The following is a 14,641-nucleotide window of genomic DNA, read 5'->3' on the forward strand; positions in this document are numbered from 1 at the left end:
TTTATAGTTTAAATAATAGTATATTTTAATTTTTAGATACATTTTTCTAAAATAAAAAGTAATCAAAATTTCATTTAAAAGTAGTATTTAAGTATTATTTTTTCTATACAATTGGTATTTTGGTTTGTGCTTATAGGAAATAATTTAAAATGACTATTCTCATTTTTTTTAAGTATGAACTCAAAATAATTATTTTTGTATAGTTACTCTTATTATCTAATTACTGTTTGAAATAAATAAATAAAATCTACACGAATGGTTTTAAGAAAAGAAAAAAAACCAAACAAAAGGGAATAGTTAAAGTCTTATGCAACGGTCGATCATCTCGCTTGGGTGTATCTTCTCCCTTACTCATCAATATGTAACTGTATTGCTTTCAAAAAGCAAAATAATCAAAACAAGACACATAACACACTCAATATTGAGTGTGTTTGACAAACAAGAAAGAAAAAGGTAAAAAATAAAGTGAAAAGAAATAGAGAATAGGTGAAAATAAATGAAAAATAGAGGAAAAATTTAATTAATTAATTGAAGAAAAATAAATAAGAAATGTGTCAGAAATAATATATATATATATAAGAGAAGAGATAATAAATAAATATAAATAAATAAGAGGATGAATTTCACCACTTTTTAATGTCTCATCTCTTATTTCGAGATTAATTAAACCACTCTATTTATTTCCATTATCTCCTTCACAGTTTTTATCCATTTCATCCCAACCAAACAACATATACTACACAACTTTTGTCCTTTTCATGATGTCTTGAATAATCTCAACTAGATAAAAATTAAGAAGGTTGTTTATATGTTATTTTTGTTTGAGGGAAATGCTTGTTATAAAATGTCACACATTTTAGAAAAAAAATATTATTTATAGTAATTAATTATAAATTAATAATTTAAATTATCATAAAAAACAATAATATTACATTGTTAAATAATCATAATTCGTGATACATATAACTTTTACTAATTTTTATAAAAGTTAATAAATTTATTATACATATTAATTTCTCATTAAATAGCAATGAAAAAAAATATTTATGTAACATAATGTTTTAGGAAAAGTAATTCTTTTTGTTTTTGTGAAACTTGAAAATGTGTGGTTCTTAGAACAACTTCCCATTTCCTTTCTTTCCTTCTTCTATTTCCCTAAGAACCCTAGAGTGGTGGTTTTAGTGTGTAGTAGTTGTTGCAGATCTTTGGAGCTGAGGACCAACAGTGTGAGTGCAGAGCTTGAAAAACTCATAACCACTCTCTTCTTCCTCTTCCTCTCCTCACTTCAAAAGCTCGAAATTGAGGTAAGGAGAGTTAGAACTGGATCTTGGTAGATGATTGTGTGGATTTTCATGTTGCACGTATGGCATGAATGCTCATTATATTAATGCATAATTGTTTGAATGTTAAATTGATTTATAAGAAGACTTGATGTTCTTAGTTTCTTGGATACTTTTGTGGTATTTAGCTTTCTGGGGGAAAACCTTGATTTTGTATCCAAATTCTTGTTATGAGTTATTTTGTTGCTAGAAGTTAATGTATTATGGTTGTTTAAATGAGTGTTTGTGGTTTAGATTTGAGTTTGGGTCTTATAGAAAACTTGGGATAGAAAAAAGAGGTTTGAAACTCAAAATTGCAGAAAAAAACAAAGATGGTCTCTATTATGAAATGACTGAGTCATTTTGAAACAGTTGAGTCATTTTGAAACAATTAAGTGAAATTGGAAATGAGAAATGGGGTTGTCTCTAAAAGGAAACAACTGAGTCATTTTGAAACGACTGAGCGAAATTGGAGATGAGAATCATGAGTGTTTTTGGAAGGAATACGCTAATCAATTTTGAAATGACAGAGTGGTTTAGTCCTTTTCAAATTAGACTTTGTTGTTTTTATAAAAGTTATAACCCTAAATGTTAATTTTTCAATGGCTTTGAAATCACCTAAAAAGGAGGTTTAAGACTCCATTTATGACCTTTTTAATGAGCAAAAGTCAAACCGTCAATATTTAGGTAAATTGTTGCAATTTTTGTGATGTTCACCGTAGTAGATGATAGGGTTAGAACTTGAGATCTTCATGAGAGTTATAGATAATCTTCTTATGAAATAAAGATGAGTTTGATTAGATTAGTGAAACTCCAATTGTGTTGAGTTATGTGAAGGTTGTCTTTGTACTATAGTTGATTTTGGTAAGTTATATGTTGATACATGTTGTATGATGTATGATGACAACGACAAATATTGATGTGCTATTAGAATTAAGTTATCTAGTATTAATATACTATGTATGATTAATATGTTATAAATTGGATGATTGGAATGTTGAATAAGCATTGATATATTATCATTGAATAAATTATTGAACATTGATATGTTATACTAGGATGAATTGTCAAACATTGGTATGCTATTATTGGTTGAGACGTTAAGCATTAATATGCTATATATGATTAGTGTGATTTGATTTTTATGTGCATTAATATGGGATAATGTATATAGAAGATATATATTGATGTGTGATGCTAAAAATATTACGAACATTAAAACATGTTGATTGACTTAGAATTAAGAAAATGATGTTTAGAAAGTAAATATCTCATAGAAAATCTTATTTTGATGCTTTAGGAAGCCAATTATTAAAAATCCTCCTTAAATATTTTGTGTTATAAATATAAACTAGTCACTAGTGTAATAATTATACATGCAGAGATATTTTATTATTAATTATAATTGTTCCGGTCACGGGATGCGCTAGGGTTTTTCCTAGATCAAGCCGCAAAGCCAGAGCATTCGAAAAGTGTAATCTGCCCTCTCAACTCTAGGGTTTAGGGTTTTATGGTACGTCGTTCATGGGCCGCCTGGGTCCCGAGGATCAAGGGATTTTCTTAACCGTCCTATTGGGGGAATATTTTCTCGTATAAGATGGGATTTTTTCCCTGATATCGAAACAACCTTATGGAAGAGGAAAGTCGGATTTTGGCCGAGTATCCCCTGCCGAGCCAACAGGTCGAATTCTAACCGAGTGAGTTCAGCTAAGTCGGCCCACGACCGATTAGCTCTTTAGCGAGAAGTTAGATCGGTAATATGCCGATCCCCCTCTGGACGGAGGGAATGGTGCCGGGCATGCCAGTAATCAGGTTTGGACCGAGTATCCCTGCCCTTAGGCGAAGGATTTGAATTAAAGGGAGGTAATGGGTAGCGATCGCCATACCGCTAACACAAGGTCTAGTCGGTTATTCACCGAGACGTCACACTTGCCTTCCAGCCTCAAGCATGTAAGGCGAAGAGGCTCAATGTCTGGCCATTTAGTCGGTTATTTACCGAGACGTCACACTTGCCTTCCAGCCTCAAGCATGTAAGGCGAAGAGGCTCAATGTCTGGCCATTTGGTCGGTTATTTACCGAGATGGCTCCTTAGCCGGCAAGGTAAAGATGTTATCGGTATTATTCCGATAGAATCGCAAGCATTGCGACTTTCTAGAAGTTGATGGGACGCGTCTGTTCTACTGCTAACGAAGAGACATGCATTTATTACAAAGGCTGCGCCCCAGATCATTAATGCTTTTGAATTTATGATGGTGCCACGTGGCATCCCTCGTGGCTTATGATTGTAAAAGTGGGTCCCCTTCGTAAAGAGGAGTCACAACGTCTCACGCGCGTTGTGACCTTTGGGTACTTCCTCTCACACGCGGCCTTTCACCTCTATAAATAGAGGGGGGGCAAACCCTTTTTTGAGGTTGCTTGCCCTTCTTTTCTTCGCGCGTTTTTCTCTCCGGTGGTGGTTCTTCTTCTCCGTTCTGGATTTACGGCGGTTGACGGTGGTTTTATCCCTGTTTTAGTGGGTGAAGTGGTGTGAGCCTTAGGTACGCGTATTTATCCATTATTCTTAGTGATTTTTCTTGCAAACCTTTTGCCTTAGGTTAATCTAAGTTCATATTTGTTATGGCTGTTGTGGGATATGGGGAGTTGTACAAATGGGTTAAAGATGATGCCTTAAAAAGTGAGTCTTTGATAAATTCGTGGGAAGCTATGGATAGTTTTTGCCGGGACCATGTAGTTTGTAGTGACGGGGAGGAGGTAGTTGTGTGTGAACCTTGCGTTGATAGGGAGCCGGTGTGTCTTAGGTCGTCCTCAACAGAGAAATTCACCTTTTGCTATTCTACCCTCATTTCTAAGATTAGGGTGAGATGGCCCCTTACCGAGTGTGAAAAGGGAGTACTTCAGTCCTTAGGTGTCGCTCCGACCCAATTGCACCCCAATAGCTGGGCCTTTGTGCGAGGTTTCGAAATCTTGTGTTCTGGTCTCGGAATAATCCCGACCTCAGACAAGTTTTTCTATTTCTTTGAAAGTAGGGTTAGTAAACGTACTAGCTGGGTATCCGTTAGTGGGGTTTCGGGTCGTGGTTTGTTGTCCTTATTTCAGTCGTCTTATAAGGATTTCAAAAAATCATATTTCCGAGTACGTAGCTTACCGGGTCACGAAGATGTGTTAGAGGGATTTCCTTTGTATTGGAACCAAAAAACGATAGCATTCGGTGGTCTAGATCCCGAGAAGCTATCCGAGAGCGATCGGGTCGACGTTAAGAAAATTGAAGATTTGAAAACATTTTTCAATACGGGGAAACTCCTAGACCTAGAGAGTAGGCCTCAGGAATTGAAAATTCACATAGGTATACTTGTTATTTTAAGGTTGAATATTCCTTTCTTTGCTTGACATTTTATTCGTATTATGATTTGTTTGTTGATTGGTTATTGCAGCAAAAATGGCTAGTATGAGCAATCGGGAGATGATGAAACTGTGGAAACAGCAACAAGCTTCCAAGGCTGCAGGGAAGGGTGAGTCGGTAACCGAGAAGGTGATGGAAACCGACAGCCCAGTAGGGAAATCGAGAACTGCTGGCGAGAACCCGCAAAAACGTCGCCGCGAAACAGATAAGCCCGTATCGGTAGTTAACTTAGAAACAATTGTGGCCACGGAGACGGATAAGGGCGACACGGAAGTTCAGTCTACTGAGAGGACCGTGAGTGCCTGTCTTGGCGAGAATTGGGAGCCGGTCGACCATGGTGCCGGTCGTAGCCCCTTGCCTTCGTTCTGGGATGAGAAATTCAACCACAGCGCGCACCTGCGCAACACCGACTGGTTGGAGGGTGACCGAGGCGATTTGGAGAAGATGAGCGCCTTTACCATCGCCAAGGGAGTCGAGTCACTCACAAATCGTCTCTCTGCTCTTTCGTTGATCAACGAGGACAAAATTCGCGGCTTAGCGAGGGAGACTAAGTTGCAGGGTAAAAAGATCACCTCCTTGGAGGATGATTTGAACAAGAGCAAAGCCGAGTGCAAGTGGGTGTCTACTGAACGAGACAGGTTATTGGAAGGACGCCGTGCTTTTGAAGATGAGAAGCGGGCTTGGATCGCCGAGAAGGTAGCACTGGAGAACGAGTTATCCGAGATGCGCCTTGCCCGAGACAAATCAGTCGAAGCCGCGACTGTCTTTGAGAACGACTTATCATTGGCGAAGCTGGAGGTCGAAAGGCTCGAAAATGACCTTGAAGCCTCTAAGGTGGATTCTACGAAGAAATTTGTTCAAGGCTTCGACGCAGCGACTTCCCAAATAAAGTTTTTGTATGCCGATCTCGACATTGGGGGCATGGGCTACTTCAAAGAGGTCATTGATGGGCAACTCGTGGATCCTCCCGAAGACGATTAAGTCTATGTCGCAACTTCCTTGCTTACTTTTCTTTTTTGCACTTATCTTTTTGAACTTGTTTAAATTTGTGTTTGCGTGACTATTCTGACTTTGGAATTCTAAGAATTTGCTTCGTTTCCTATATAATGTTTACGTTTTCCAGGTTAAAAATAGAATTCTCAGTCTAATCGCCAAAAAACCAATTTAGGAAAATGCTGAGATTTGTTCTAAGCTAAAGTGGGTATCAATGAACTTAATCGTCCAAAAACCGAGTAAAAATTTCCTAATTTTCCGTCTATCTGTCAACAAACCGACTAGGGAAAATAGAATCTCCCATCTAATCGCCAAAAGACCGACTCGGAAAAATAGAAGTATTTTTCTAAGTTAAAAAATGAATCTCCCATCTAATCGCCAAAAGACCGACTAGGAAAAATAGAAGTATTTTTCTAAGTTAAAAAATGAATCTCCCATCTAATCGCCAAAAAACCGACTAGGAAAAATAGAAGTATTTTTCTAAGTTAAAAAATGAATCTCCCATCTAATCGCCAAAAAACCGACTAGGAAAAATAGAAGTATTTTTCTAAGTTAAAAAATGAATCTCCCATCTAATCGCCAAAAGACCGACTAGGAAAATACAAATATTTTTCTAAGTTAAAAAATGAATCTCCCATCTAATCGCCAAAAGACCGACTAGGAAAAATAGAAGTATTTTTCTAAGTTAAAAAATGAATCTCCCATCTAATCGCCAAAAAAACCGACTAGGAAAAATAGAAGTATTTTTCTAAGTTAAAAAATGAATCTCCCATCTAATCGCCAAAAGACCGATTCGGAAAAATAGAAATATTTTTCTAAGTTAAAAAATGAATCTCCCATCTAATCGCCAAAAGACCGACTCGGAAAAATAGAAATATTTTTCTAAGTTAAAAAATGAATCTCCCATCTAATCGCCAAAAAACCGACTAGGAAAAATAGAAGTATTTTTCTAAGTTAAAAAATGAATCTCCCATCTAATCGCCAAAAGACCGACTAGGAAAATACAAATATTTTTCTAAGTTAAAAAATGAATCTCCCATCTAATCGCCAAAAGACCGACTAGGAAAAATAGAAGTATTTTTCTAAGTTAAAAAATGAATCTCCCATCTAATCGCCAAAAGACCGACTAGGAAAAATAGAAATATTTTTCTAAGTTAAAAAATGAATCTCCCATCTAATCGCCAAAAAACCGACTAGGAAAAAGGCCAGTATTTGTTTTAATTTATCAACAAACTCAATCGTCTGAATACCGAGTAGGAAATCCTCAAAAACCATTTTGAGTTTGAATCATTTAAAAACCGAGTAAGAATTGAGTTATCCGCAAGCCGCGAGTTCTTCGAAAATGTCGCCTCCTAGAATCAGTGGCATGGCGTTCAAAAGGTAAAAAGTAAGAATTGGTGTTCAAAATGTCGACTTTTTGCTGATTGAAATAATATGAGTACTTTCTGTTAAAACAAAATGGGTGGAAGAGTCGTCTAATTGCCGACCGAAGGAGACAACTTGAAAGCTAGTCGCACCAGCGCTCGCGCCAGTCGGATTTTTACCGATCAGTGACGAGTCTTTGCTTTTTTATACTCGCGCCAGTCGGATTTTTACCGATCAGTGACGAGTCTTTGCTTTTTTATACTCGCGCCAGTCGGATTTGTACCGATCAGTGACGAGTCTTTGCTTTTTTATACTCGCGCCAGTCGGATTTGTACCGATCGGTGACGAGTCTTTGCTTTTTTATACTCGCGCCAGTCGGATTCGTACCGATCAGTGACGAGTCTTTGCTTTTTTATACTCGCGCCAGTCGGATTCGTACCGATCAGTGACGAGTCTTTGCTTTTTTATACTCGTGCCAGTCGGATTTGTACCGATCGGTGACGAGTCTTTGCTTTTTTATACTCGCGCCAGTCGGATTTGTACCGATCAGTGACGAGTCTTTGCTTTTTTATACTCGCGCCAGTCGGATTTGTACCGATCGGTGACGAGTCTTTGCTTTTTTATACTCGCGCCAGTCGGATTTGTACCGATCAGTGACGAGTCTTTGCTTTTTTATACTCGCGCCAGTCGGATTTGTACCGATCAGTGACGAGTCTTTGCTTTTTTATACTCGCGCCAGTCGGATTTGTACCGATCAGTGACGAGTCTTTGCTTTTTTATACTCGCGCCAGTCGGATTTGTACCGATCGGTGACGAGTCTTTGCTTTTTTATACTCGCGCCAGTCGGATTCGTACCGATCAATGACGAGTCTTTGCTTTTTTATACTCGCGCCAGTCGGATTTGTACCGATCAGTGACGAGTCTTTGCTTTTTTATACTCGCGCCAGTCGGATTTGTACCGATCAGTGACGAGTCTTTGCTTTTTTATACTCGCGCCAGTCGGATTTGTACCGATCGGTGACGAGTCTTTGCTTTTTTATACTCGCGCCAGTCGGATTCGTACCGATCAGTGACGAGTCTTTGTTTTTTTATACTCGCGCCAGTCGGATTTTTACCGATCAGTGACGAGTCTTTGCTTTTTTATACTCGCGCCAGTCGGATTTGTACCGATCGGTGACGAGTCTTTGCTTTTTTATACTCGCGCCAGTCGGATTTGTACCGATCAGTGACGAGTCTTTGCTTTTTTATACTCGCGCCAGTCGGATTTGTACCGATCGGTGACGAGTCTTTGCTTTTTTATACTCGCGCCAGTCGGATTTGTACCGATCAGTGACGAGTCTTTGCTTTTTTATACTCGCGCCAGTCGGATTTTTACCGATTAGTGACGAGTCTTTGCTTCATCAAAATAACAAAGGTTAAGGAGCCATTAATAGCGAAAAAATGACATGACATGTATTATTGAAATTGAAAGAGTGATGCCTCGTTAAAAACCTTCTCAGCAAAAAACCCCTCAAATTTTTACGGGGACAAAATACTGAGTTAGGAAAAGAGTGCACCTAATACAAAAAGATCAGCTATAATAAAAACGCAAACTCGCCGCGTTCCATGTTCTCGGTATTATTCCTCCGTCCAAGGTCCTCAGCCTATACGCGCCTTTGCCGACCACATCGTCCACTTTGTAAGGACCCACCCACTTTGCTGACAGCTTGTTCTTCATTTGCATTGGTTGGGCACGCCTCAACACTAGGTCGCCTACGATGAAGTCTCTCGGATTCACCTTTGTGTTGTACTTGAAGGCTGCTCTTCTTTGGGCCGCTATTTGGTTTATTCTTGCTTTTTCTCTAACCTCTTGGATTAAATCCAAATCAACTCGCCTGCCCTGGTCAGACTCCTCCGCCGAAAAGGCCGTAGTGCGGACTGATGGTTCTACGATCTCAATTGGGATCATGGCGTCGGTTCCGTATACCAGATTGAAAGGAGTATCTTGAGTCGTCGAGTGGACGGTGGTGTGGTATGACCATAGTACTCGGGGAAGTTCCTCAACCCATGACGCGCCTGACTCTTGTACACGTTTCTTCAGACCCGAGAGGATTACCTTATTGGCCGACTCTGCCTGGCCATTGGATTGTGGATGTTCGACCGACGTGAACGCCATTCGGATACCGACCTCTTTGCAGAAATCACGAACCCTTGTGCTTGCAAACTGGGTTCCATTATCGGAAACAAGCATTTGAGGGACTCCGTACCTACACACCACATTCTTCCAGAGGAAAGCTCTTACTTTTTCTGCCGAGATGGTCGCCACTGGTTCCGCCTCGATCCATTTACTGAAGTAGTCGACCGCCACTATCAAGAATTTCAGTTGTCTTATTGCAATCGGAAATGGCCCGAGGATATCAATCCCCCACTTGTGGAAGGGCCATGGGGACAGAATTGAATGCAGTCGTTCAGCTGGGGAATGGAGCAAAGGGGCGTGTCTTTGGCATCCGTCGCACTTCTGGACCCAGTTGACGCAGTCGTTTTTTAGGGATGGCCAGAAGTATCCTGCTCGGGCGACTTTATACACTAGAGCTCGGCCTCCGATATGGCTTCCGCACATTCCACTGTGAATCTCATCCATCACTCTCTTTGCTTGTGGCATGGTGAGACACCTTAGGAGGGGAGAGCTGTAACCTCTTCGGTAAAGTCTCTCACTAATAACCACAAACCTGGCCGACTCTCTTTGTATCAGCGATGCTTGCCTTTTATCTTCTGGCAATTCCCCCCGAGTCAGGTACGCAATGTAAGGTGCCATCCACGAGTTGAGTTCCTCCTGGATGAAAAGAACACTCCCCTGTGGCTCATTTATACTCGGCTGAGCTAAAGTTTCTTGGATGACCGATCGAGTGGCTCCCGGCTTCTTCGTGCTAGCTAACTTGGATAGGAGGTCTGCTCTCAAATTTTGCTCTCGCGGCACGTGGCTAAGTGTGAATGCTCGGAAACTTTCTGATAAGAGTTTTACCCTCTCCAAGTACTTGGCCAGTTGAGGATCCTTGGCTTGGAAGGTTCCCGCCACTTGTCCGGTGATCAATTGGGAATCACTTCTGGCTGACAAACTCGTCGCACCCATCTCCTTGGCTAAACTCATTCCTGCCAATAACGCCTCGTACTCGGCTTGGTTGTTGCTTGCCCTGAACTCAAACCGTAGTGACTGTTCTAGTAGGATTCCACCCGGGCCCTCCAAGACGATTCCAGCTCCGCTTCCTCCTATATTTGACGCACCGTCAACTGATAAAATCCATTGGGTTTCACCGACCGTGTCTTCCTTGGCTGGAGAGGTCAACTCCATCAGGAAGTCGGCCAACACCTGGGCTTTGATTGCTCCTCTTGGCTCATACTTGATGGAGAATTCAGAGAGCTCGACTGACCATTTCATCATTCTACCGGCCAGGTCGGGTTTTTGCAAGACTTGTCGAATCGGATGATCAGTACGAATTATCACCTCGTAACTCTGGAAGTAATGCCTCAATTTCCTCGCAGTGACCAGTATAGCGAGGGCTAGTTTTTCGATTCTTTGATATCTTGTCTCTGCTCCCTGCAAAACCCTGCTTACAAAGTAAATAGGAACTTGGGAAGCTTCACGCTCTTGAACCAGAACTGAACTGACCGCACGGTCGGACGCCGAGATGTATACCAACAAAGGCATGTCTAGTCGTGGTTTTGTTAAAATCGGCGGGGATGCTAACGACTTCTTGAGCTCGGAGAAGGCTTCTTCACACTCGGTTGTCCAAACGAACCGGTCATTCTTCCTCAGACATTGAAAAAGAGGCAGGGCTTTGTCAGCCGCTCTTGATATAAATCGGGAAAGAGAGGCCATCCTCCCCGTTAATTGTTGTACCTCCTTTACTGTAGAAGGGCTTCTCATGTCGATGATCGCCGAGCACTTATCCGGGTTCGCTTCAATGCCGCGGTGAGTTAACAGGAACCCGAGGAACTTTCCCGCCTGGACGCCGAAAGAGCACTTCTCCGGGTTCAAATTCAGCTGGAACTGGCCGATGGTATCGAACAATTCCTGCAAGTCGCCAAAGTGCCGACGGACGCTTTCCGACTTCACCACCATGTCGTCTACATAAGCTTCCACATTCCGACCAAGCTGATTCACAAGGATTTTGTCCATCAGTCGCTGATAAGTCGCCCCTGCGTTCTTCAGACCGAACGGCATGACTCTGTAGCAGAAATTGGCCTGATCCGCTATGAAGGCGGTCTTGTCCTCATCTGCGGGATGCATTCGGATCTGATTGTACCCCGAGTATGCATCCATGAAGCTTAGTAACTCGTATCCCGACGCACCATCCACCAAGCAGTCTATATTCGGCAGCGGGTACGAATCTTTTGGGCAAGCCTTATTAAGGTCGGTGAAGTCCGTACACATTCGCCATTTCCCACTGCTCTTGCGCACCATGACTACGTTTGCCAACCAGGTCGGGTATTGGATTTCCCGAATGTGTCCTGCCATCAGTAGTTTCTGCGTCTCTTCCGCGATAGCCCTTCGCTTCTCCTCGCCGACTTTCCTTCTCTTCTGAATTACTGCCTTTGCACTAGGGTCTATGGCCAACTTGTGACACAAAAAGTTTGGATCAATTCCAGGCATGTCGCTGGAATGCCATGCGAATGCCAAGACATTATCCTTCAAGACCCTCACTAATTTCTCCTCATCTTCTGGAGTCAAAGAGGTGCCTATCTTTACGTTTCTCCCTTCCATTACCTCCACTTCCTTGACGTCTTCTGCTGGGGCTGGTCGGTGGTCAAACTGACCCATTCTGGGATCTAGCTCGACGGAATGGACCCTCCTCTGTACCTGCTTAGTGTACAGTCGTCTTCGTGTCTTCAAACTGTCCCCATAGCATTTTCGAGCGACCTCCTGGTCCACCCTGAGGACCCCCACAGTACCATTTGGCAACGGGTACTTTAGCTTCAGATGGGGGGTAGACACGACCGCTCCCAGCTTGTTCAAAGTCGGCCTGCCGATCAGTATACTATACGACGACTGAGCATCAACAACCAAGTACCGAACAACCACCGTCTTCATCTGAGCTCCTTGGCCGAAGGTCGTCTCCAAATCGGCGTATCCCCTTGCGATGACTTGGTCCCCTGCAAAACCCACTAGAGTCCCTGCATAAGGAATTAGTCGGTCGTTAGGAATTTTCATTCCCTCAAAAGTTTCCCAGAATAAAATATCCGCGGAACTTCCCTGGTCAATCAACACGCGCTTCACATTGTACCCCATGACGATCGCCGACACGACGATGGGGTCATCTTCATGAGGCGCTACTCCTTCGTAATCCGAATCCGAGAATGAAATCTCAGGCTGAGACGGTCGCCTGAATTCCGAAATTGTCAGTACCGACCGAGTGTACCTCTTTCGGGCAGCAGAAGTAGACCCCCCCCCGGCGAAACCTCCTGCTATGGTGTTGAAATCCCCATGAATGGGCTGCTGATGAGCTTCCGAGACCTTTGCAGTGGAGTCTCTGGGAGGAGATCTCTCTCTACGTCTATCCCTCCTTGCGTCGTCCTGTGTGCGTTTAGACCGTCTGTCGGACGACCCTTCTTCTTGTTTTCTCGCTACAAACTCCCTCAATCGTCCCTCCTTGATCAGGCGTTCGATTTGTCTCCCTAAGACGAAGCAGTTTTCTGTGGAATGCCCGTGAGCCCTATGGAACTCACACCAATCGGTTTTCGAGGGCCCCAGCTGACGCTCCGTCGCCTCTGGAAACTCAAAAAACGATGCATTGTTGACATCGTGAAGTATTTGTCGCCTAGGAACAGTAAGTGGAGTGAACTTTTCTTCCTCATTGTTGCGCCTCCATTCGCCCCTTGCCCGACTACCCTGTTCGGTCTGCCTGTAATTACTTTCCTTCCTGCTGTATTGGTCATGTCGTTTACTCCAGTCTGAGCGCGGTCGAAGATGCTTGTTTCCCTCCTTATTGCTGCTCCCTGCTTCTCGGTTCTCGGCCGCCCTTTTAATGATCTGATTCTCCTCCGTTTTGATGTGGCTCAGAGCGAAAGCCCTCACCTCCGACATCGTTTGACAGTTCGCTCTTTCGAGCGCGATGTCGAAAGCTCCCGATCTCAAACCTTTCTGAAATGCAATGACCGCCATCTTCTCGTCCAACGATGCCACCCTCATCGCGGTCTCGTTGAACCTTCGCAGGAAATCCTTCAGTGACTCCTCGCGTTGCTGCCTTAGGTCGAACAAGTCCGACGTGATCGGTGGCTTCTTCTTGTTAGCGGCGAATTGCGCCATGAAGAGCCGACTAAACACGTCAAAGTCGGTGATTGACCTGTCTGGGAGTCCGCTGAACCAGTCCAGCGCTGCCTTCTTGAGCGTGCCCATGAATAACTTGCACCGCGCTTCCATGCTTCCTCCACAGATCAGCATTTGAGCTCGGAAGTCCATCAAATGCTGATCGGGGTCCTGGGTCCCGTCAAAGGGCTCCACTTGGGGTGTGCGAAGATCCCTGGGAATGATCTCGGCCTCTATGGCTTCCGAAAAAGGTCGAAAATCCCTAGGGACTTCCATCATGACATCCTCCTCTACCGTCCTGACACCAGCTTCCAACCTGGCCTCCATCCCATCCGCTCGTCTCCTGAGCTCCTCATTCTCACGTTGAATAGCCTCCTCTCTCTCCCTGGAGCGCGCGTTCTCTTCTCTTAAGCCGTTGATCATGGCCATCATCTCCTCCATTGTAGGAGGTTGTGCATTGTTGTGGTTGCCGCCTCTTACCATGGTAGTCCGTTGGTTCTTCTCTGTGATTCGGGGCGTAGGAGCAGTTTTACCGTAGCCCCACGGTGGTCGCCAAAATGTTCCGGTCACGGGATGCGCTAGGGTTTTTCCTAGATCAAGCCGCAAAGCCAGAGCATTCGAAAAGTGTAATCTGCCCTCTCAACTCTAGGGTTTAGGGTTTTATGGTACGTCGTTCATGGGCCGCCTGGGTCCCGAGGATCAAGGGATTTTCTTAACCGTCCTATTGGGGGAATATTTTCTCGTATAAGATGGGATTTTTTCCCTGATATCGAAACAACCTTATGGAAGAGGAAAGTCGGATTTTGGCCGAGTATCCCCTGCCGAGCCAACAGGTCGAATTCTAACCGAGTGAGTTCAGCTAAGTCGGCCCACGACCGATTAGCTCTTTAGCGAGAAGTTAGATCGGTAATATGCCGATCCCCCTCTGGACGGAGGGAATGGTGCCGGGCATGCCAGTAATCAGGTTTGGACCGAGTATCCCTGCCCTTAGGCGAAGGATTTGAATTAAAGGGAGGTAATGGGTAGCGATCGCCATACCGCTAACACAAGGTCTAGTCGGTTATTCACCGAGACGTCACACTTGCCTTCCAGCCTCAAGCATGTAAGGCGAAGAGGCTCAATGTCTGGCCATTTAGTCGGTTATTTACCGAGACGTCACAATAATATTTAATGTATTTATAAATAAGATTTAAATTTTATATTAGTATATATTAATATATATATATATATATATATTTAAAATTTTATAGCATTACTTGTAACAAATTAACAAATACAAAA

At 43.1% G+C, this 14,641-nt stretch overlaps 1 protein-coding gene across 1 annotated transcript; it reads right to left on the bottom strand.

Annotated features, from left to right (window-relative positions):
• Positions 1 to 8,647: 8,647 nt before the first annotated feature.
• Positions 8,648 to 13,843, bottom strand: LOC145955882 (uncharacterized). The gene has a single exon (XM_083071244.1). The coding sequence runs from the start codon at positions 13,841 to 13,843 to the stop codon at positions 8,648 to 8,650; it is 5,196 nt and encodes a 1,731-aa protein (XP_082927370.1).
• Between the last annotated feature and the right edge of the window lie 798 nt (positions 13,844 to 14,641).

Source organism: Cajanus cajan, chromosome 1, assembly GCF_000230855.2.
Source record: "Cajanus cajan strain Asha chromosome 1, NIPB_CcT2T_4, whole genome shotgun sequence".
NCBI lineage: Eukaryota > Viridiplantae > Streptophyta > Magnoliopsida > Fabales > Fabaceae > Cajanus > Cajanus cajan.

Bases quoted from the DNA above. Each gene is read 5' to 3' on its own strand.
- LOC145955882 (XM_083071244.1), bottom strand. From the start codon at position 13,843: ATGGTAAGAGGCGGCAACCACAACAATGCACAACCTCCTACAATGGAG.